The sequence below is a fragment of the Chaetomium tenue genome (genome assembly GCF_020726465.1).
Source record: "Chaetomium tenue strain MPI-SDFR-AT-0079 chromosome Unknown F5144scaffold_1, whole genome shotgun sequence".
NCBI classification, from domain to species: domain Eukaryota; kingdom Fungi; phylum Ascomycota; class Sordariomycetes; order Sordariales; family Chaetomiaceae; genus Chaetomium; species Chaetomium tenue.
Genome location: NW_027117329.1, coordinates 1,835,724 through 1,858,626, shown reverse-complemented (window position 1 = coordinate 1,858,626; position 22,903 = coordinate 1,835,724). Strand labels below are relative to the sequence as shown.

Genomic DNA, 22,903 nt, shown 5'->3' with positions numbered 1-22,903 from the left:
CCCATACAGGAAAGAGAAAGAAAAAACATATTTAAGAAAGAAGAGTCCTCTTCAATATCGTATAATTTTAGCATTTGTTTTTATTTTAGGCCACACTTCATGGAGTTCTGTAGCCCCTGCCGGGTTGACTTAGCGATGAAGAGTGTAAGTCGACTTCTCGACCTCTTCGCCCCCTGCCCGTTGCTCGTAAAATGGGACAAGTTTACTGGCTGTCTCGTGTCGTCGATCCCAGTCATGCAAACGCCGCCGTTAGATTCAAGATCGGGGAAGCCAAGAGTCTCACCATCAATCCTCCCGTTGTAGGCAGGGGTGCGGCGGACAACCATCTGGACCTGCCCAACTTGGGTAATTATTCCACACTCGATCGGCCCAGAAACACAATCATCTCACCAAACAAAGTTGGGTTGCAGTCTCCTCTTCTGACGGAGGCCTCAACAGACACCCACCGGGTACCTCCCTTAGCTCCATGCATGCAGCTGGTTATTTTATTTTAGCTTTTGGGTTGCGTTGCACAGCGATGCAATGGTACGGAATGCAGATGTGAAGACGCGGGGTCGGGAAGGATGCCGCGTTAACGTTACTGGCTGGGAGGCAGGGAGGGAAGACCGGTGCCGAAGCGCCGGAGTGGAGCCCTGCTGGTGGGTTCTCAACCCTAACCACAGCTATTAATAAATGGTACCTCAAGAACCATTTCCTCCATAATCACCTCATTCTTGTGAGGTCGCCGATTGCTTACTACTTACTGCTTTGCCGCACTAAACCCCAGCTGCCCAGCTGCTGTCCTGATGTGAAGATGGTGCCGTTTCAATCATGATTATTTCCCCGATTGATCTGGCATCAGAAAACAAATGATTGATCGAGGCAATACAGGTGGTGGATGAGGTCGCCAGGGCCTTGCCCAACCCCAGCAGTGGCTCGGCTCCACGCGTTGCCGGGACCGATCTCCTCCCCGTCCCTGGCTCGTTGGCCGCCCGCGTCTGCTGGTCAGCACGGGATACTGTAACCCCGCTTGTCTTGGCTTCGGTGCCCTGGCCTATTGTGGACAGGTTGTGAACACCGGAAGCCCGCCTCGGTCGGCGAATGTTGGCAAGGGGCATGGGCGTGCCGTCCTGGTCTTCTCGAAGCCTACCGAGCAATGGGACGGCCAGCTCGCTAGAGGCCGGCAGGTTTTGCCCTCCGTTGATGCGGCCTGTGGGCAAAGCTGAACCGGAGACCCAACATTCAGCCCTACGGCGGCTATCCGACAAATGCCTCTCGAGAGTTGACGCGTCGTCTGACTCCACCCGCCAACACACGCCGTCTCAAGTGGCATTCTCAGCCGCATGCACGCAGGACGCCGGAAACCAGTCGCTGAGCTAAGGGCCCCTGGGGACCTGCAGGGGTTGGGTTGTGGCCCCGCCCCCTGTGGGATACCATTCTGGGATCGTTTCACCAGACAGCTGGGTCGGCTTTTCGTCTTTGCCCATTTTCCCTTTTCTCCAAGGTGTCGCTCATTCGGGCCATCCGTCGCTTCACTCTGCGTCTATTACCCGCGCGTGATCCTCTGAGACTCGGACTCGGTGAGACCATGTCATAAAACTCGGAATGGACAACTACCCACCGCGGCCACGGCCACGCCCGCCGCTTCGCTCCGAGACCTCGTCCAGCGCCTTCAGCAGGATATCAACCGTATCTGACTTCACGGACCTTGGTAGTTTCCAAAGCCACGGAACCTACCCTCCCTTGCAAAACCGACCTTCTCTCTCCACACTCCAGACGTCCAGCGCCAACTTCGCTTCCGGCGCGGGGGATGAGGGCTATACCTATGCCAGCCCAACTTCTGGCTGGACCACCCTGACGACCTCACCCCACAATATCGGCTACTCGCCGGTAGCTTTGGCAGACGCGTCGCAACCTCCCAAGCAAGACCGCAGTCATGCTCACAAGCATCATGAAGCAATTCCCGAGGAGGACGGCGCCGACCTCGGCCTGGTCAACTCGGCTGCCTCCATAGATGGCGGCGACACGGAGAAACCAAGCATACGCGTTACCTCGGTCCCGATGTTTGACTTGACACATACTCTGGGTCCAACAACCAAGGCCGATGAAGATTTCCTAAAGGCCCTGCAACAGCAGGAAGCGCACGGGAAACTGACCGGCGGCCTGGGGCTCGGTATCAAGACGGATATGACCGTGACCGAGTCCGCGCTGCTGGCTGCGAGCCCGGTGGCCGAACGGCCGCTCAGTCGAACCTTCTCTAGGGCTAGGCCCGTGAGCCGGGCCGAGACCCTAAAACGACTGGGACAGAGCGAGGCCAACAAGCGGGGTGAAGTGATTGAAGTTGTCATGGAGGACGCCCCGCCACACTCCAAGGTCGACATCAGTCTGGTCTCGGGACACAGCCCGGAAGACCCGGTCCCGTTCGTCATGAAGCAGACGACGTTCCCGACCAGGAAGCCCACGGCTACCGTCTTCTACCCTCAGCCCAACTGGAAGCCATTCTCGCTAAGGTGGCCGTACCTCGCCTTGTTGGTTGTCTTATCGCTCGTCCTCGCAGTTGCCGTCGAGGTGCTATACCGCTCCTCCGCCCACGACCCACTGGTTACTTTCCGGGCCCCTTCAGAGATCCCCACGTCCCAGTACTTTGCCATCAAGTTTCTGCCCATGATCACTGCCGTCTCGTACGGTGTGCTTTGGCAGATCACCAACTTCGAGGTGATGCGTCTCGAGCCTTTCTATCAACTCTCCAAAGAGGGGGGCGCCCTAGCAGCTGAGTCGATCAACGTCGACTACCTCACACAGTTCAACCTCTTTCGCCCGCTGCGTGCTCTCCACTACAGGCACTTTGCCGTTGCTGTCTCCTCGATCGCTAGCTTGCTGGCCAACACATTGGTGCCCACTCTCGGGGCTGCCTCCATCGTCCTGACTCCGGACCGTAACACCCGTATCCAATTCCCCAATGATCCGAAGCACATTCTCATGCACCACGTCTGGTCCCGCCTGCTGACCACCACCCTTGTTATCATCGCTGTCCTCGGCTGTATCCTCTTCTACCTGCTGCAGACCCGTCGCACCGGCCTGCTCGCCGACGTCAAGGGCATTGCCGGCCTAGCGTCCATGGCCACCGTCTCCCATATCTTGATGGACTTCAAGGACATGGACGTCGCGACCCACCAGGACATCCACCACAAGCTCAAATCCCACCGCTACGTCCTCCGCAACTCTTCCCTCGCCCCAGACGACTCCCTCCCCACCGCTCACGGCTCCAACGGAACACACGACCCAGAGCCCGACCGCTACACAAACCACCACCTCTCGCCCAACCCGCAACCCCTAATGCTCCGCCCCCAGGGCGCCCTGCCCTTCCTCGCCTTTATCCTCATCTTCACCGCCCTCCTCCCGATCATCCTCTTCACACCGGCCACGGTGCTCACCGACCACGCCCCCTGGCTCGTGACCGCGCTCGCCGTCATCATCAAGCTGTCCTGGGGCGCGCTCGAGACCGACGTGCGCGTCATGGAGCCCTACTACATCCTCTCGCGCCGCCACGCGCCGCCCAAGACGCTGTGCCTCGACTACACCGCCATGCCCTTCGGCTGGGTCGCCATCAAGGGCCTGCTCAACGGCCACTGGCTCGTCTTCGCCGTCGGCCTGGGCACCGTCATCGCCGAGGTGCTCACCGTCTTGGTGACCAGTCTAGCCACCGTCGAGGGCCGCGTGTTCCTCGACATCATGGAGAAGGGCGGGAAGTCTACCGCCGCCGCCGCTGCCACCGCCGGCGGCGACATCAACGCCGGGCAGGAGACGGTGCCGAGCTTCTGGCTGTCGCTGGCGCTGGCCGTCCTCATCCTGGTGTACATGGGCGCCGTGGCGGGCGTGGTCTTCGTGCGGCGCGGGCGCGTCTTCCTGCCGCGCCAGCCCAACACCATCGCCAGCGTGCTGGCCTACATCCACCAGAGCAAGATGCTGTACGGGTTTGTGGGCACGGCCAAGCTGTCCAACGCCGATATGCTGCGCCGCCTTGAGGAGCTCGGCAAGACGTATGGGCTGGGCTGGTTCCAGGGCCGTGATGGCCAGAGCCATTGTGGTGTGGATGAGGAGGAGCTGTTGAGTGGGTATAAGGTCGGGTATGATTACTCGAGGGCGACTAAGCCGTGGGAGGAGACTGAGGTTAATTGGTTGTGAGGTTGGTTGTGGAAGGTGGTCTTTTTTCTTCTTTATTTTTTATACTTTTATTTTTGTTTGGGAGCCTAGCCGGGGCACCTGACTGTGTGTATGCATGGCGTGGGGTTTGCTGGTTGGTTTGGGTTGTTTGACTGGTAGTGCATTACTGGCGTAGGGGGTCTGATGTGATGGGAGGATGATACCTTGGATGCTGGATTTCCAGCTCATGATTAAATCTATTTACTATTCGTATCGTGGCAAGATTTGAAAGTGCGATGTGTGGAAATTTGCGAGTGCCACAAACAAGTGTGTCCCAACCTGGAGCATGCCTGGTCGTTTACATCCCTTCGACCCCTCCCCCCGGCGAGCCTCCCTTGGGCTAGAATCCGACATCGAGTTACACAGGGACGGAATTTATTTGCTGTGGCGCTACAGCAATGTCCGCGTATCGGGTCCGCTTAGCGGTCCGCAGAGGATCATTAAGATGCGGGTGAGATGGCCCTTTTTGTGGTTCGGCCTCTCGTATTACCTCCGCCACGTGCGAGTTGGGACGAGTGCGAGATTACACGCCGACGGCATAGCCACAAACAAAGGAGACGGTTGAGGCTGCCCAACCGAATTTGTTGTTTACACTACTTGCAATGTCATGTGTAGTAGTTTGCGACTGGAATGCAGATCTCGCGGGCCGAGGCTGCATGTGTCAGATCACAGCTGGCTAAGAAGAGATGTCGAACTGATCGCCGGTTGAGTTAAACTGAAAAAGCGTTGGCTGGAATTTAGCGTGCTCTTATACCGTCCATGGAGTATATAAGGTAGTAACTCTGTAAGTGGCTTCCATGTTTGAAACGCATAGCCCATGGAGGGCTGCGACAAACGGAAACGCAACCCCCCGAAACGATGTTTCGCATGTGCGACTCCAGAGCCATTGAATGAGTCGCCACGCACTCCGGACCGAAGCAGATCGCCGCGGATGTGGGAATCTGGTGCAAACCTTCCGTTCCCACAGCAAAGAGAACATCAACACACCGAACGAGTTTTGATGTTGTTGAAAGAGGTCAGCCATCGCCGATCGTTGGCTGCATCTGCTCCCATCACCATGGCCACGGCGGGGCAGGTGCAGCGAAATGCAGCGCCCGCAGGAGGGGTAAAGTGGTGATTGGGCAATGCGCTACAAAAGGACGCACTTGTACGGCGTTGCCCGTTGCGAATCGATGACAGGCTGGCAGCCACTCCTTCATAGATAGGACAACAAACAAACAACAACTTATTGTTGATCGTTTGACTCTTTCTCCAGACTCCAACCCGGCTGCAACGGCGCCGACGAGTCGTCGATTTCTCGGATCGCCAAAAGTTTGTGGAACCTCCCACCAAAGGCCCAGATCCGCTCTTCTCGGCAGCGGGGGACAGGGTCTCATCGCACCCAGGGGAAGGAGGCTGTGCAGTCTCGATTTCTCGTCGCGTATTTCGTCGCTGTTGAAAACACGGGCTGCCGCAGAATGAGCGAGGAACGCAATTAAAGGCTGCGCCTGGATGGATTCGTCATGTCCGTAAACCTCCGTCAGGGCTGGAGAATTGAGATGAATTAAAGGTTTCGACTTCATTTTCTGTACCTACGGGGGGATCTTGAAGCAGGATGCGAACCTGCGAACCTCCAATGCAAGCAAGGTCTAGCCCGAATCTTCAATCAAGGGCGGGGCTCCTGTCTGCAGAAGTGCCGCACGCATAGGCGCCGCCCCTGAGTTTTCCAGGGGAAGGAGCCACGCACCCACGGGAGAATGGGCGGAAGATGCGGAGGGAGCAACTTCCATGCAACACAACTTCCCCTGCTTGGCGACGCTGGTTCTCGCGGCCAAGATGCTCGATTTCTTCAGCCAAGGGCTTGGATATCTTGCCCATGGCCACGAGAAGGCTGTGGGAGTTTGAGAAAGGATGATTCTATGAACCCTTCTCTCCGCTTGATCAGGTTCCGAAACTTGGTGGAAGGGTAATAATGATGGTCGATCGGCCCACCGCACAGACCATGTGTTAGAGCTGTACTTTGAATCTCCACCAATCTGCAGCACATTCCCAAGGTACCACGGCGCATATCCAGTCACTCGCTATCCTGCCGATCTAATCTCCCAGCCTGCATTAACTGTCGATACTTGGCAGTGACCCCCTTGCGGGCCCTCTTGACCACTTGACAGTCCCCAACCCCGTGTGTCCCTGTTTTTGTCTTCTCATTACGCAGCGCTTCCCCGTCACCCGACACCCAAACACACCTGAGGCGACCCGCCGTCCATTCTTTCACTCCTTTGACTTCATTATCTTTCTCAATCACCAAATTGGCACGGCACTCGTGCTAGACGGATTCTTCTCACCATCTTTTCGTTGTGCGACTCGGCTTGGATCTCGACTTCGGATTGAACGCGCTTCCTTGTCGGCAGACTTCCCTCGCTTCATCCCCCTGCCGAAACTCGAACCGCCTTTCCTCCCGAGGACATTTCCATATTCTGCTCTTCTTTAGTGACGTCGCGATTTCACTTCGGCCCATTCTACCAGCGCTTCGCTTGCTGGCTTCCATAACCAACCCCGATCTCGAGTCTAGAACGGCGACCCTACTGGCGGACACCGAGAAATCGATCGATCTGGCTGTTTAGCCGCCGACTTCACAGTCTCGAGGAACGACAACTTTTTACGACCTGTCGATTCTATACACCTTTAGATATACCCACAAAAATGCGGTGGTCATTGTCAAGGCCGCTTGCGGCCCTGGCGTCGCTCGCCGCCCTCGCCTCTCCCGTGGCCTCGGAGTACATCCTCCAGTCCAACTCCCTAAACGCCTGCCAGGAAAACTCGGGCTTCACGGCTAGCTTGTTCAAGGTTGTTTTCACGCCGAACAACCACACGGCAAACGTCGACATTGTCGCCGTCTCGTCCGTTCAGGGCAGCGTCGTTTTCGATGTCTCCATCTCGGCCTACGGATACGAAATTATCAAGCGCAAGGTCGACCCCTGCGACGCTGGCCTCGCCGGTCTGTGCCCCATGACCGCTGGCAAGATCCCGCTCAACTTCAACCTCAACGTTGGCGAGGACGCCCTTGGCCAGATCCCCTCGATCGCCTACACTTTTCCGGACCTTGACGCCAAGGTGAAGGTCTTCATCAACATGACGGACGGGGCCGAGGCGGGCAAGAGTGTCGCCTGTGTCGAGGCCGACATCTCCAACGGCAAAACCGTTGATTTGCTCGGCGTGAAGTGGGCCACCGCGATCGTTGCCGGCCTGGCTCTGGTTTCGTCGGCCATCGTGTCAGGCCTCGGCCACCAGAATGCCGCTGCCCACGTCGCTGCTAACGCCCTCTCGCTCTTTGGATACTTCCAGGCGCAGGCCATGCTCGGCCTCACCGGAGTGCCTCTACCGCCCATCGTCATGTCGTGGACCCAGGATTTCCAGTGGAGCATGGGCATTATTCACGTCTCCTTCATGCAGGACATTTTCACCTGGTACCAGCGCGCGACCGGCGGTACGCCTTCCACCATCTTCGACTCGCTGACGACAGTCTCGGTCCAAGTGGAGAAGCGCGCGGTCGAGTTCGGCATGGGCCTGGCTAAGCGCTCGCTCGCCATGATGCCCCGGACCATTTCCGAGCCCATGTCGGCCATTATGAAGCGCGAGCTGATCAAGCGGGGCAATATCCAGACTAGCTCTGGTAGCTACATTGTCTATGGTATCCAGCGTGCGGCCTTCCGTGCCGGCATCGAGTCGACCAACCTGTTTATGACGGGTCTCATCTTCTTCTGCCTCTTGGTCATCATTACCTGCGCTTCCGTGGCAGCTTTCAAGGGCATGCTCGAAGTGGCGGCCAAGAAGAAGTGGATTCCCGGCGACAAGTTCCTCGAGTTCCGCAACGGCTGGCTCACGGTCCTCAAGGGGATCTTGTTCCGCCTGACCCTGATTGGCTTCCCTCAGATGACTATCCTCTGCCTCTGGGAGTTCACTCAGAAGGATTCCGCCGCCGAGGTTGTGCTGGCCGTCTTCTTCCTGATTGGCATGGGCGTCACCCTTGGATGGGCCGCGTCCAAGGTCATCATGATCGCCCGCCGCTCCGTCATGATGCACCACAACCCCGCCTACATCCTGTTCTCGGACCCCCAGGCGCTCAACAAGTGGGGCTTCTTGTACGTCCAGTTCCGGGCCTCTGCTTACTACTTTATTGTCCCCGTTTTGGGCTACGCCTTGGTCAAGGCCATGTTCGTCGCTTTTGCGCAGGACAAGGGTACCGTCCAGGCCGTCGGCTTCATCATCATCGAAGCCGCCGCCCTGATCGCCGCTAGCGTGCTGCGCCCGTGGATGGACAAGAAGACGAACTCGTTCAACATCGCCATCTGCGCCATGAACTTTGTCAACTCCATCTTCCTCTTGATCTTCACCGAAGTCTTCAACCAGCCGCCCCTCGTCACGGGTGTGGTTGGCCTCGTGCTCTGGATCGCCAACGCCGTTTTCGCCTTGATCCTACTGCTCATGCTCATCGTGAGCACCATCTTCGTCTTCTTCCGCGAGAACCCCGACGGCCGGTACCAGATCATGGCCGACGACAGGACCTCGTTCATGAAGTCGCAGACGCACCTCACGCAGACCACCGAGCTGGACGCCCTCGCCGCTACCGCGCGCGGCGACAAGTCCGGCTTCAAGAACGGCCTGGATCTCGACGACGATGCGGAGTCAATCACGTCGGACTCGATGCGCCACAAGGCTGAGCACCTGGGCGTGCCCTCGGCGAACAACTCGGTGGCGGGCTTCAACCGGCCTCACAGCCCCGCTTCCCCGGCGATGCCCCTATTCCCTGCCGACACTCCTCGGAGCCCTCCGCGGTACAACGATCGGCCAGCCAGCCCATTCAGTGCGCAGAACCGCCCGGCGAGCCCCTTTGGCGCGCATAACCGGCCAGCAAGTCCATTCGGTGCGCAAAACAGGCCTGCCAGCCCGTTCGGCGCGCCCAACAACGGGCCAGCATTCCGGGCCCAGAATAACTCGAGGTGAGCAAGATCGGGTTTCTTTTCAGACAGGACTTCGCTAACCCATCCCAGCCCTAGCCCTTGGCAACGCGGTGCTGGTTACGACTAATGGATGCCGCCAAAGCGGCCACGTCTGGCCTCTTGGTTGTATCTGACCATAATGATAAATGGGACACGGAGTTTTGCCTTTTTCGAATTCGATATACACGGCCGCACGTTTCCGCATCCGGCTTAGGGGGCCTTCGGACATCAACAGCTTCTGTGAGGGACGCAGTATTCCCGCAACAGATACCCGTGGCGCGTTTCGCCCACAGCACCGGTCCGTGTTGGATACACGACGGTCCTCAATCGACACCCATCCCTTATATTCTTTCCTTTTTGTCGACTGACTGGCTGGGGGCATGAAATGGCGTCGGGGTAGGGACCTGGGGTGGAATGGTCACTTTATTTTCTTTTTTGAATCGTTGTCTCTTCTGCACAGACATGCCACGAGAAGGGGTGTGTATTACCCGGGCGAGAGCTCGAGGGTTGATTTGCGTTCGTGACTTATCATACCATATCTGCTTGAGCTGTATATATACGGGTGCGCCCGATGAACCCTGGAACAGCTGGGCTGGAAGACGGGCTGCGTTGGGGTTGCGGTTGGGTCCGCGTGAGGGGCTTCTTTTTTTGTGTTTTGGCCGGATGGGATGGGTGGGGGCTGGTTGTAGTTAATTCAGCTGAGTTGAATATTGCTCTGGATTATTTACTACGTGTTTGACATTTGGTCTCGGTGTCCTGGATTTGATAGTGTGGATCTGCACTGTTTGCTGCCAGCTAGCCACTTGCATAGTCGAGCATTTAGTAGGAAACTAACAAGCACTCTGATGTCGAGTTGCATATCACTTTGAGGATCAGTTCGCTGTTAAGAAGTCAGAAAACCCCTTCCATGTTGCTCCAGTAGTCCAGCGGTTGCAGCAGACCGCTTGAGGCAAGACGTGGGATTTATTTTGCTGATGTTCAGCGTTACATCGATATTGAGTAGCACAGCTATTAGAACAGACTAACTACGTAAGTTGGAATGAAGGAGAAAGGAGCGTAGTTGACCCGGAAGCAGAGACATTCCCCCAACTCCTCGTAACGCCCCAACCTCAAGTAGAATCCAGCTCCCACTCAATCCGCTTCATCTCACGTTCGTTATCTCATACACCATTACACCTCCCTCGTCAACACCAACGGTTAAGAAACAGAGCCGGACACGGTCCAGAATAGAGCTGAAAAGTGGACATCTCAGTCCCAGTCTCGAAGGTAGGGGAACTACACACCACCGTAAGAAAAGCGCCCAGGGGGACCAACCCTAAGAAGAAGAACGCGAAAGTAAAGGAGAAGCGAAGAGAGAAGGTACCGTTACAAACAAACAAACAAACCAAACAACCAAACATCAGACTTAAACCCCAACACCAACCCCCTCCCCAGCCGCATCCTCCATCTTGACCCCGCGCCCCCTCCTCCCCATCCTCCTCCCCGTACCCATCCCCATCCTCACACCCACCGCCCTCGCCCCTTCACCACCACCACCCCCCTCCCCCTCCCCTGCCTCCTCACCCCCCCTTCTCCCCCCCCTCCCCCTCGTACTCACTCCCACACTACCACCACCCCCCTCCATCCCCATCCCAACCCCAACCCCAACCCCAACCCCCACCCCCATCCCCCCCAACACCACCCATCACATCCCCCCCCCAATCCCTCTAATCGCAGCCAACTTCGACACATCCCCCCCCGCCGCCTGCACCATCCTTGCCAGCCGCGCCTGAAACTCCCGCTGCCGCTCCGCCTCCTCCCGCTCCCGGCGCGCTTTGGTCTTGGAACTGCCTGAGGGGGCGACGCCGGTCATGAGCAGGGTGCGGTCTTGGGGGGTGTAGTTGACGAAGTCGTCTGTGCGGGGGGTGGGCGGGTTGGTTGTTGTGGAGGAGGGTTTGGGGCGGGAGGTTTGGGGGTTGGTGGTGGTTGTGGTGGGGGGGGAGGGGTTGTTGTTGTTGGGGTTGTTGGTGGTTAGAGGGTGGGTGGGGTAGGGGTGTGGGTGTGGATGGTTGAGGGGCTGGGAGTGGGTGTGGCGGTGGTTATGGCCATGGGGATGGTTATGGGAGGCTGGGAAGGAGGCAAGGGAGGCAGGCCTCGACGACGGGGAGGTATTGCTGCCGTTATTACGGCGACGCGCGGGGGACGCGGCCGGAGACGCCGCCGCCGCCGCCACGGCCAGCGTGTGATACTGGTGGTGCAGCGACGACGAGGACGACGAGGTGCGCCGCCCCGTCCAGCTCTTGCGTTTGCGGATCGCCGTGCTCGGGTCGCCGGCTGCCGTGCCTAGCGTCTGCATGGACGCGCTGCGCCGGTGGAGGCGGCCGTTGCCGTTGGGCCCCGGGGCTGCCGCTGCGGCGGGCATCTTGGGCGATGGAGACAGCGAGGCGATATGATTTGCGCTGGTGCTCCCGCCGCCGCCACCACTAACGGCACGTCCCTTGCGTGGGGACATGCCTGGGCCGTACTGGTGGTGGCGGGCGCCTGAGGACGGGGCGCGCGGTTTGGGCCGGCGGTGGTGGTCGGCGCGGGTCAGGCGGTGATGTGTGTCGCTCTGAGGGACTGTGGACGGGATGCCCCGCGGCTGGGGCATGTGCAACATCAAGCCGTTGGGGTTGAAGGTGGTGGCAGTGGTGTCTTCGGTGCCCGGTGGCGCGGGGTACTCGAAGCTCTGCTGGTGCTGCAGCTGGATGGCGAGGTTGAGGGAGGTGTTGCGGGCGTTGGCAGCGTGGTACGACATGGGAAGCGGGTCGGTGTCCATGGCGTCCGACGGATCCCACCAAGTGCTGGCGTCTCCGTTGCCAAAATACGTGGCCGGCGCGGCCCACAACGCTTTGCCGTCTATAGCCGCCATGGGCAGCTGCCAGCCGTCCATGAGGGGCGTCGACATGGGCGTCTGGGGTATGTTGGTGCCGTTGAGCTGCAGCGGGGGTATAAACTGGCCGCTGAGCAGTTCGTGGTTAAAGGGATCATCGAGGAAGCCGTTGACAAAACTGGCTTCCCTGCCAGAAACAGACCGTTGCGCCTCGTTGGGCATGCCGCTGGTGAGGGGCGGCGACGGCAGCTGGGACTTGGAGATGTGTAGATTCTGTGGCCGCTGCCAACCAGATGCCTTCGCAGGCTCCAACTGCGCAGTCGACATGACCGGAACCGTGGGCGACGTCAGTGGCTCCGACTTGACCTCCACCTTCTTACCCTGCAGCGTCGCCGCCTTGTTGCGGATCTTGGTGCAGAAGTTCTCTAGGCGGCTGGCCTTGCGGGGGCTGATCGCCTTGGAGGGAGGCGACGCGGGCTCGGACGCCGAGAACTGGGGGATTTGGATGCGCGGTGACCCCATCCTCAAGCCCTCGACCTTCAGAAGCTCCGAGTCCGAGATGGAGCCGCCGCCGCCTGGCGCCTCGCCGAAGCTGCCATAGGACATCCTGTCGGCCTCGATCTCCGGGTTGCTGAAGACCGTCATGTTTGTCGAGGCTCGATGGAGCGGGTGTAACTGCTGCCGTGGCCGGTAGTCTCTTGCTGCTGAGCTCGAGCTGGCCGCGTTGCTGTTGCTGCCGCCGCCGTTGTTATTAACTGCCATCATATGTCCCTGAGTCCCAGGTCCCTGGGTCCCTCCACCACTAGGGGGGAGCATCTGGCCAAACGACGGGTGTGGCGAGTCGGACAGGCCAGAAGCGCCGAAGTGGCCGAAGCCGCCACCCCCTCCAGAGGCAGATTCCGCGTCGGAGTCGCCGAGCTCGACATATTGATCAAAGAAATCCGTCGACCCCGCCTCGCCCGCGTCGTGCCAGCAGAAACCGCCCTTCTCTTTGTTCGCCGAGGAGGGTGGCCCACCCGCCGTAAAAGCCATTCCCCGGACACCAGCCATTGTTGGAGGGCTACAAGCCGTTGTGATGGTACGCTGGGGTGGTGGTTTTGTGTGTTGTTGTTTGGAGCTGCTCTTTTAGCTTGTTGTTGGGTATTTGTGTGTGTGTGTTTTGTTGTTCCAGGCGGCCATGACAGTCAAAGGGGGTGTCGAGGGGGTAGGTGAAGGGGTTGACGGGAAAGTCAACAATCCACTCAGCTTACCACAGCAACAGAAGATATGAAGGGAAAGGGGGGGGAGGGGGGTATCCAAGACATTTGTAGACAGAGTCTCGTCGACGCAGGTACCCTGGCCCTGTCGTGGAATGGAGGGTTGCCTCGAGGCGATCATGCATTCCAGACTCGTCACGATCCTGATCCTGCAAGCCTGGCCAAACCCAACGCCTTCCCACCGGCCGGATCATCATAGTCCGGGCGCCGTAGTGACGTGGTGGGGAGCTGGTTTGAGCTCACTAACCCGACAAAGAAGCGCCGACATGCTTTGTTGGGCTTGATGCTCGGCGGAGGTGGCCGAGCGAAGTCCGTTGCAGGGGACAAAGATGGGTCGAGCACTGGAATGGAATGATGGGAGTCAGGAGGGTTGTCCCCCCTTAGCCCGGGATTCTCCGGCACTTTTCCTGGCGTTATTTCTCTCCCTGTGTTGGCGGGGATAGGGGACAAACATTTAGGAAAACAAGCACTCCCTAGTCGCGTGAGCTAATCCTGTAACAATCAGGTGATGGCGCAAGGTGAGATGAAACTGACCGAGATATGGGTTGAGGCGGAGCACTCGCGCATGCTAAAATAAATAGAGATGGGCTTGCCACCACGTTGTCCTGGTTATCCCTTGAGTTGCCCCTGGCAAGCAAGCAAACACAGTTATATTCAGGGCAGAGCGGGGCGGCGGCGGCGTGCGAGAGCAAAAAAAGCGCGGCGGGGAGCTGAGCCCTGCCGCCATGAATGAATTGACATGCGTTTCTTGAGCAGTTGCTTTGTACATTGTCGCAGAGCCTCCTGTCGATCCCCGACGTTGAAGGTAAAAAAAGGTATGTACAGGTATAGAAATAAATAAATGGCTTTGTGAAATGACCCTGGTCCGGTCTGTGATGGCCCGCGAAGCCCCCGCCAGTCTATGAGTGCCTCTCCCCGTGTAAGATTCCCCAATCCCCATGGTATCCGAAACCGCAAAACGCCCAAGACATGCAGTAGATATGCAATCCCGCACCGATACAGCAAAGGGGCCAGATCCCTTTGCGAACTCCTTTTAAAACTCCCAAAATGGTTCCTCAAACCAGCTCAGACTGCAAAGCTCGGGACACGAAGAGGGGTATATAACATGCCGCTTCACACAAAGAAAACAGAAAAGACAAAAAAACCAAAATAAAATGACGAGCTCAATGTCAGAGCGGAAATTCAGTCGGCGGTAAGGGTGGTGATTGCGCCGACGACATGGCGGGCGACGTAACGGCCGAGGTGGTAGCGCTCCCATATCGAGACTTGGCCCGCTTGCGCATTCTTGGGCGGCTGCGGACCACGTTGGCGCAGCGCATGGCGACATCGGCCGATAGGCGGTAGCGCAGGGCCACGCCGCCGACCGTGTACTTCCTGACGCCGCCAGGTCCGGCGGCGTACCGCAGCGGGATGGTGTTACCCTCAGCCAGCGCGAGCAACTCGTCCCGAAAAGCGGACATGTCGCCCGGGTCGGTCTCGTCAATCTCTATGCCCGGGTCCGCAGCGGCGCATTCGGGGTCGGGTTCGATAAATCCCGGATCGGCTAATTGCAACCCTGATCTCGATAGAGATGGGGTCGGCATCGGTGTTGGCGTCGGTATCGACCGGGGTTCGCTGCGCACGTTGCACTGTTCCCCATCCGCAATCATGCCCTCCAAGCGGTGGTCGACGGGGCGGGCGGATGGTCGGAGTTGGCCGCTTGTTTGTCGTCGCGGTCGCCTCACATCCAATAGCCGCCGATCCTCTGGCTGTTCCGGCTCGACATACGCCTCGTCAATCTCGATAGGTTCGCCCACACCCAGCGCGGGAATGGGAAGCCATGGAATGGTGTGATCCTCTGACGGGGTTGGTGGTGGAGGGAGCTGCGGTTGGCGGTTGGCGTCGTGCGCAGTCCAGGCCTGAAACCTACGCAATTCGGGAGTTTGGGTTTGCACGCTTGTTGTCGATGCCGGCGACAGAGGAGTTGGTTGTTTCGTCTGCCGTTGGCGGTGCCTAGTACGACTCTGATGCCGTTGCTGCAGGTCTTGCTTGCTCAGCTTGCGCGCCAGCCTCTCTACCGTGCGTCCCGGAGAGACCGTCCCATCTGCGTCGGTTGGCGGTGGTAGACTAAGGTTGAATATTTGCGGTGTGCGTAAAGGTTGAGAGTGGAGGTAAGGGGAACAGCTACCATGTTGGTATGGGGTTTGCTGTTGTTGGAGCTCCCCGGATTGCGGGCCCGGGCCCAGTGCTGGTGTTGGTTGTGCTTCTTCTTCCTCTGTTGCGTTTTCTTCTGGAAGCACCTGCACCTGCACCCCGTCGGTGCCCTCCCGTGGTGGTGCAGGGCCCGGCCGGGACGCATAGGCAAAGCGCGCCTCCATGGTGATGGATGGAAAGCGAGCCAGACCGGCTGCGGCCGGCGACGCAAAGAAGTAACGGGAGGTACGAGGCCGCCGTAGTCGCACGGGAAGGAGGTGGTGATTGGGAAGCGCCGTGTTTAAGAAGGCGTCGGTGCTTCATGTGCCCTACGCCTTGGCGGCCACGACAGGGCTAACTCGGGGTCGCCTCTTTTGAGAATGCTGGTTCGAGTCGAGGACGCTAGTTAATGCTGGGTGTGCACATGGAGGCGGTGGTACAAAGTACAGTGTGTCGATATGTTTTGTTTTTGGTCTGCCCTGGGGTGTGCCCTGGGGAGTCTTCCAAAGGTGTGTTGTCGAGTCGAGAGCCAATGCAATGCAAGGCAAGGCAAGGCATGCAAAGTCGAGGTCGGGTGAACCGTGGCAGCGGGTGCGGGAGATGGCAGGCATACCACACAAGACGGGCGAGTCGGGAAACTGGGAAGCGAATGGTGGTAACGTTGACGCTAATTCATCAATATCAGCCGCTAAAGTGCCGAATAAGGGTCACAGCCGGGGCCGACAAGGGCAACTGGACCGAGACAGGGCGTTGTGTTGTGGACGTGTGGACGTGTGGACGTGTCTGCAACAGAATGGATCGAGAATTGCAGAAAAGAACAAAAGGTGCTGCCCGTTGCCGCCTACTGTAGTTCGTTAGCTAGTGAGTGCCTCGTGGAATTGGACCGTGAACGCGCACGCAGCATGGAAACACAGCAGGAGCGCCCAGCTCGCACAGAAGAAGGAAAGAACCACTCTAAGCTCTAAGGGGGGGAGTCTATCCAAATGCCAAACGCCCTAGTCTCGGTCTAGCAAAGTGTTGTCTTGGTAAGCTCCCAAGCTCTCCCCCGTCTGTGACCGTTCCTCCAGTTTTTTCTTCTCCCTGTGCCCTTTGCCCCCCGCCCAGGCCACTGAACTGGGCGCCCGAGGTTTCTTTGGGAAGGATGCCGCCGGGCTCAGCGGTCAAATGAACCGGGAAGATGTATTCTGGAGCCTTTTGATTGGCTGTGGAATCGGGAGACCTGCCCTTTGGGTTGCTCACACTGTGGGTCGTGTGGAACCCGTTTTGGGGTTTTTGGGAGCTGCCTGTGGGCGACCCAAGCCATCGGAGAGTGAGGTGCGTGCACGCACAGGAACCAGCGAGAGCCCCCCAGCGCGGAAAATGCCAAGAAGGCTCGGCGGGCCAATTCCGCCCTAGCTGGCGCCTCCTGTGCCTTGGTTGAGCAGAAGATGGTGCTGGTCACTGGTGTCAGACAGCGCTACCTGGAACCCTGGAAAATCCGAGAGAGAGCCTGCGAGACTACTGAATCCAGAAATGAAATCCGTCATGGAGGTCAGTCAGTCACTCAGTCACTTTAGTCAATCTTTCCGAGATCGAAGGACAGTGCGCGTTAACTCTGAAAGCCTTGACGTAACAACCCCATTTAACGTACGACTCAGCCCTGGGCTTTGGTGCTTTGTTTGACGCTGCTTGCCCGCATCTGTCGATGCCCAGACAGTGCCAGATCGCAAGCGAAGCCGGTGCCGACGCTTTGGGAATGGGGGGTGCAGAAGAAGATCCAGTGGGGTTGCAGAAGTACTGTGGGGCTGTGACCGTGGCTTGGATTCGGCCAATGGAAGGTCGGCCCGAGATTGGCCGCATGACAGTGCCTGGTCAAACTTGTCAAGAACCCGGGGCCCTGGTTCCCATCTTTCACATCTTTCATCAACGGATCTTCTGGGACTAAATCTCTCGGCAGGCAGCCGATGGCTCAATGAAAAGCGGCTCGAGAGCGGGCACCAACCCCAGCGGCTCGCCCGAGGTTAGCGCCAGTCCCAACTCGACCCAACATGGCGGAGATTGCAGCCGGGACCCCCTTTTTTCATTGTCCCACTGATCAGATCAGAGGATCTTGTGTGTCAGTGGCTCGAGAGTGGGTGTCTGGGTAGATGACTCGTAACGGTCCAGCGGTTCCAGACCTCCCCGCAATCCCACACTCACAACTTGACTCTACACTAACTATTTGATTCCTTAAACGGCACAACGGTAACTATTTGATTCCGACCCCCGGGATAACTACCACCACTACCACCAAACCAAACCCATTCGACCGAATCAACCCGCCCCTGCGCCCTCCCCTTCTGCACGCGCTGCATCGAATCGTGGCCCCGCGCCGTTGGCTTGTCGCGGGGTGGCTTTTGTTTGCATGCACCACCACCAAACTGCCGGGCCATTCGTTTCATGCCCAAAAATAAAAAAGAGACCGGCCAAGTCCCGGCCGTTGCGCTATCCGCCGACAGTACAACCTTGGGCCGTCTCTGAGGAAGCGCTGGATGTCACCGTCACCACACAAACGAGGGAGAACTCGGAGCTGCTGAACCAGCTGAAACGCCGTGCCGTAATCACGCAACCCACCCCGGACAGCAACCCGGGGCTGGGGCCGAGATCCGGGCCGCTCAGGAGCTCCGCTTTCGGCCGGTTGGGATGTTGTCGCCTGCCGTGTGATTCGCGTAACACCGCATCGGAGTTAAGAGTTGAGAGGGGGGTGTGGTCGTTATTAATGCCTCCTGCTCCTGCTCAGCCGTGGTCCCGCACCTGCCGTGTGTGGATAGCGATCGGGATTGCGTCTGTCCTGTGGCTGTTTCGGCCCGAGGTGCTGGCAACTGGCTGCCTATCGAGGCGGGCGTTGAACAGCTCTTTGATTCACTTCCCCCCCCATCAGCGCGCATGCGAAAAGTGTCGGAATGCTACGATCTTGTGTCGAAGAGCGTATACGGGCTCGACCAGTTAAATCCCGCTCGTCGTCATGAAATCTGACATGCTAGACAATCCCCTCTGAGGTATTGCTGACCGATTAGCTAAGGTGGGTGGTATCTACGAAACGACAATCGCGGTGGTAAAAGCGCGCTGCGGGAGATACGAAAGAAGACGGCATGGACATAATAATCTAGAGGCGTCGGTATAAAAGAAGACATAAAAAGGGTGCTACAGCGACCGCGACAACACTCCAGACAGAACTGGAACAACAAACACGACAACAAAGACAGCGGCCCGTCTCGCGGCCGAGGCTGTGCCTCTCACACAGTAGAGAAAGCACCGCTCCCGCGGATCCCGCGCCCATGGTGGCGGGGACGCGGCCGACGGTCACACACGTATCAAGGCGGTGTGCCCCTCCTTCCCATAGTCAGCCCCGTGAGCGTTGCAGAAACAAAAAAGGAGGCTTGCGTGCCGTCGTGTATCCATCCATCCATCCCTATCCACCCATCCCATCCATCCCTATCCACCCATCCCATCCATACATACCTACATGCAATAGGCAGGTGCGGGACTTGCCGTGGGAGGAGGGAGCGAGGCGTTCTTGGGGTGCGTCCTGCACAGCATGTATCTAGATAGGTATGTACCTACCTACCTATGTACGCCCCCAACAAAACGAGAGAGCCGCCGAAGGAGCCGGCTGCGGGTCGGTGTTTACGGCCAACCTTAACGCCTAACGCGGGGGAAATGGCGGTGGGCTTGGTCTAGGCCGTGGGTTTTCTCCGAAAAAGACAGCCTCGTGACGCTGAGATGGTCGTCTGTCTACATGGTACGTAGCCGCTGGAGTTTGGTGTAGTGTACGTACTTGGCAGGTGTAAGTGGATAGAAGAAGTGGGTGGTCAGGTGTGGGTTATTCGCATAACACTGGACGCTATTCTATATGGCAATAGACGCCGTCCTGAATTTTCCCACCCAATTCCTCCTATCCACCGTCTCGCCCCTACTGCTGCTGGCAAGCGTACGACTGGCACCCCTTATCCCAAATGGTCTTCGTCTCGGTCGCGATGGTGATGTCCACCGCCGTGACCGTCACCGGATTAGTGATGGTGGTCGCATAGACCGTGGTCCCCGCCTTGGTGTCGGTGAAGGTGTGGGTGGTGAAGTGGATGTTGGTGACGGTGCTCACATGGCCAGTCGTGCTCGCCCACGTCGTGTCGTAGCTAGTGAGAGGGGAAGAGAAGAAGAAAAGGGTCAGTACTCGCTTCCATACACGCAGGTGCCTACTACTACGACCTTGGGCCGTTATGGGAACTGGGGGCTGACACGTACAAGAGATCGTAGGTATATGTGACGTGCGTCGTGCTGGGGATGGTGTGCGTCACCGTCGTCACCTGGCAGAGTGGCGTCGGGGCATAGCCCGGGGACGTGACAGTCTCGGTGACGGTATACCAAGCATAGGTCGTCGTCCCGTCGGTTACTGTGGGGCTTAAAGTGGTGGCTGTGGGCAGGGCATTAGCGGACTGGAACAGGGACGGCGTTTGTGGGAGAGGAAATGAAGAGAGCGTGGGGGAAGGGGGTGTAACTGACCCGGGAGTGTCGTGGTGGCCGGGGAGAAGATGGTGGTCCTGGTGTTGATGGTGCGAGTCTCCTCCTCGGTCTTGGTGGAAGTGACGGAGCCGAGGGATGACCAGCCGTTCGTCACGGTGGTGGTGGCGCGCCACGTCGTCGAGTAAGACCAGGCGAGCCACCAAGTGGCCGTCGGGCAAGCCTCCCGTGCGACAAGGGCGGCGGGCACTTCGATGGCGGGTGCGGCCACAGCCGTTGCGGCTAGCAGCGCCGGGATGGCGAGGAGAGAGGAAAGCTTGGGCAGCATCTTGAATATCACGACCACGTGCGACGATGGAGAGGTAGAGACGGCAACATCGTGACTACTGGGCACAGCGGGCGAGTATTGAGCCTTTATAAAGCATAAACAGATCAGGCAACCCTGTCTAGGTACCACCTGAGTGCTCGCATGAGTATCAAGCCCGAGGCTTCTTTGGGCAGCATAGACTCATTGCCCGCTGACCAATGTTGCTTTCCTCGATGGCATCACGCGGGGAACCTAACCAGCGGGTTGACTACCGCTGGCAGTGGTGTCTGTGCCGCAACCGTTTACTTCTTACCGCGGTAGTATGGACGGGGTAATCTCCACCGAGGATTCGGGACCGAGATGGAGCGGATTGGGATGCTGAGGCAGAAATTTATCAGCTATGGTAGGTGACATTTCACGATGGGAGTGGAACCTAAGGTGGTAGAAGGATTGGGATTTTGATGCAGGGAAGTAAGTGCGATTGAGCTTATTATGGGAGTTGCGCGATGAAATGCGGAAAGTGCGTATAGGTAGAGAGCAAAATGCCTGGAATACCACCTGTGGGGGCCTAAAAGGGAAATCGGAATCCGAGTGCCTGCTTCCGTCTCCGCCTTCGCTCCCCGAACCCGGTAAACCATCAAGGCGGGGTCGGGGAGGTGTTGGTTAAGTGCGACATTGAATATCGAGTCCGACCTGCCTGTTGTTGCCTTAAATCGTCCCTTCTTTTCCTTGAATATATGTTGCGGAGGTGGGGGCCAACAGTCCACGAATAGGTATTTCAATGCATGTGAATATAACCCCCCGCCTTTACCTCGCCAGTGATACTCGCCACTGCTTTAAGCTTGTTCTTGTCGAGACTGGAAAGTGCCAATCAAGTACGAAGGCGGGAACGGCCCAAAGTTCTTGTGGAAGCTTTTGACAATACCATCCACGTACATTTCAACCTCCAGGTTACATGGCCGCGAGAAGATACTGAAGTTGCGGCCGTGGATGAGCGATATCAACTACGGGTACAATGGCCGTTTTTTAGGCCCTGGCTAATTTTGAAGGCGGATGATGCCGTGATGAGCGATGATCGGGAGGTGCCTAAGTACATACGTAACTGGGGGAGAAGAAGTTCATCAATGCCGATCAGATACAACAACGCTTTCCCCCAAGCGCGCTGGTTTGATGTTGACATTTCACGAGTTCAATGGGACGCCTGGTCCGGTGGTCGGAGAGCGGAACTTGCCATATTGAGACGGGCACTTTTAATAACCACCTTAAAGTTTTGCTCACCGAAAGGAGCGCTCGGACGACAGAGGTGCAGTGCAGCAGACCGTTGAAGAGTCAACTTCCATTCCAGGTTGGTTTTTTGGAAAACGACCCTGCAGATGATGCTGACCTGTTGGCAACGGGGCCTGCAGTTCAGGGGAAGAAATTCCGTGCAGGGCCCCACACAATGTTGCTTGGCAAATGGCAATCATCAAAGCTTAAACTTTTGGCATTTTTGACGACACTTCCATGTGGATAGCAGCTTTGTTAATGAACCTAACAATACCCAAAGCGGCAGCTCGACAATGTCCCTCCCGAGAGTAGGGCCCGTAGCGGCCAATCTGCGAACGATACTCGTCAAGGTGTCGCCATCACCGGTGACGCTCTCAGAGCGGCGTGCTGTGCTCGGGGCGTTGAAGAAGTACGCCGAAGTCGAGGTCTTCAAGAAGCTGCAGGTATGTACGTCACGGCCAACGGCCCCCATTCCATCCAATTACACTCTCCAATCCCTACAGACAAAAACCAACTCATGCTTTCTCTCCAGGAACCATCCCACTTCGTCTCCATCGTCGCCCAGCCACAAATGGCCGACAACCTCATCGCAAACTCCCCCCTCCAATTCGACGTCGCCGCCCAACCCCAGAACCAACACAACAAACTCCTCCTCACCACCACCACACCCGCCGGCCCACACCCCAGCACCACCCCCGAAACCACCAAGACCTTCCTCGTCCGAATCCAGTCCAAACCCGACTACAACCACAAAACCCACATCCGCGAATCCCTAGTCTACGGCCGGTGGCCAGAGCAGGGCCAAATCCCAAACCCCGACCAAACCCAACCCCAACCCCAAATCCAACCCCAAAACCCCTCCCCCTCCCCCTCCCTCTTCCTTTCCGACTCCCTCGCGCGCGCCGCCCTATCCGACGCCCTGCCACCCAGCTTGGCCCGCGCGGGGCTGGCGGACTGGGAGAGCGCGGGCCAGCTGGGCGAGGACGATGGGGTCGCGACGTGGCTGAATCATGGGGGCGATTTTGTGGCGGCGAGGCGGGCGCGCAGGGGGAGGAATCGGTCGGCGTTTGAGAGTTTGGTGGGGTTGTGGGAGGGGAGGAGGGGGGTGAAAGGGGAGAGGGAGGGGGAGGGTGGTTTGGGGGTGAGGAGGGAGGGGAGGGAGGGGGGGGGGAGGGGGGATTGGGACGGTGGTAGGGGTGGTGGTGGTGGTGCGTGGACGGCGGGTCGGTGATGGTCGGTGATGGTCGGTGATGGTCTTTGATGGATGGTCGGGGGGATTGTTGAGAGACTGGGCGATGCGCAGCGGTATGCTCCGTGAACTGCGCCTTGATACCGGTCTGCTTTGTCTCGCGCTGCGAATGGGCCAGCAGCGGGAGTAGGGCTCGACCTGGAGCCTCTAGTCACGCCTAGCATGCGC

General features: G+C 58.2%; 8 protein-coding genes across 8 annotated transcripts; 3 read left to right on the top strand and 5 right to left on the bottom strand.

Annotated features, from left to right (window-relative positions):
• Window positions 1-1,584: 1,584 nt before the first annotated feature.
• Window positions 1,585-4,090, top strand: F5144DRAFT_588472 (uncharacterized protein; the record flags this gene model as incomplete). The annotated part of the gene is made up of 3 exons (XM_066789935.1): window positions 1,585-1,869; window positions 1,903-3,974; window positions 4,042-4,090. 3 exons carry the CDS (start codon window positions 1,585-1,587, stop codon window positions 4,088-4,090), a joined length of 2,406 nt encoding a protein of 801 aa, XP_066648140.1.
• A 1,144-nt stretch (window positions 4,091-5,234) lies between these two features.
• On the bottom strand, window positions 5,235-6,039 carry F5144DRAFT_588471 (uncharacterized protein; the record flags this gene model as incomplete). Its single annotated transcript, XM_066789934.1, has 3 exons — window positions 5,235-5,375; window positions 5,512-5,669; window positions 5,913-6,039. The coding sequence occupies 3 exons, from the start codon at window positions 6,037-6,039 to the stop codon at window positions 5,235-5,237; spliced, it is 426 nt and encodes a 141-aa protein (XP_066648139.1).
• Window positions 6,040-6,755: 716 nt separating this feature from the next.
• Window positions 6,756-9,409, top strand: F5144DRAFT_24058 (uncharacterized protein). Its single transcript, XM_066783354.1, has 2 exons — window positions 6,756-9,158; window positions 9,210-9,409. The coding sequence occupies exons 1-2, from the start codon at window positions 6,862-6,864 to the stop codon at window positions 9,244-9,246; spliced, it is 2,334 nt and encodes a 777-aa protein (XP_066648138.1). The 5' UTR covers window positions 6,756-6,861; the 3' UTR covers window positions 9,247-9,409.
• A 687-nt stretch (window positions 9,410-10,096) lies between these two features.
• Window positions 10,097-10,662, bottom strand: F5144DRAFT_554334 (uncharacterized protein). Its single transcript, XM_066787847.1, has one exon. It carries the CDS (start codon window positions 10,556-10,558, stop codon window positions 10,343-10,345), a length of 216 nt encoding a protein of 71 aa, XP_066648137.1. The 5' UTR covers window positions 10,559-10,662; the 3' UTR covers window positions 10,097-10,342.
• A 180-nt stretch (window positions 10,663-10,842) lies between these two features.
• Window positions 10,843-13,059, bottom strand: F5144DRAFT_588469 (uncharacterized protein; the record flags this gene model as incomplete). The annotated part of the gene is made up of 3 exons (XM_066789933.1): window positions 10,843-11,051; window positions 11,331-12,258; window positions 12,382-13,059. The coding sequence occupies 3 exons, from the start codon at window positions 13,057-13,059 to the stop codon at window positions 10,843-10,845; spliced, it is 1,815 nt and encodes a 604-aa protein (XP_066648136.1).
• Window positions 13,060-14,319: 1,260 nt separating this feature from the next.
• On the bottom strand, window positions 14,320-15,734 carry F5144DRAFT_24019 (uncharacterized protein). Its single transcript, XM_066783350.1, has one exon. The coding sequence runs from the start codon at window positions 15,620-15,622 to the stop codon at window positions 14,435-14,437; it is 1,188 nt and encodes a 395-aa protein (XP_066648135.1). The 5' UTR covers window positions 15,623-15,734; the 3' UTR covers window positions 14,320-14,434.
• A 3,451-nt stretch (window positions 15,735-19,185) lies between these two features.
• On the bottom strand, window positions 19,186-20,391 carry F5144DRAFT_23988 (uncharacterized protein). Its single transcript, XM_066783345.1, has 3 exons — window positions 19,956-20,391; window positions 19,698-19,866; window positions 19,186-19,588 (listed from the first exon to the last, which is right to left on the bottom strand). The coding sequence occupies exons 1-3, from the start codon at window positions 20,239-20,241 to the stop codon at window positions 19,369-19,371; spliced, it is 675 nt and encodes a 224-aa protein (XP_066648134.1). The 5' UTR covers window positions 20,242-20,391; the 3' UTR covers window positions 19,186-19,368.
• A 1,388-nt stretch (window positions 20,392-21,779) lies between these two features.
• Window positions 21,780-22,717, top strand: F5144DRAFT_597350 (uncharacterized protein; the record flags this gene model as incomplete). The annotated part of the gene is made up of 2 exons (XM_066790870.1): window positions 21,780-21,933; window positions 21,990-22,717. The coding sequence occupies 2 exons, from the start codon at window positions 21,780-21,782 to the stop codon at window positions 22,715-22,717; spliced, it is 882 nt and encodes a 293-aa protein (XP_066648133.1).
• Window positions 22,718-22,903: the final 186 nt, after the last annotated feature.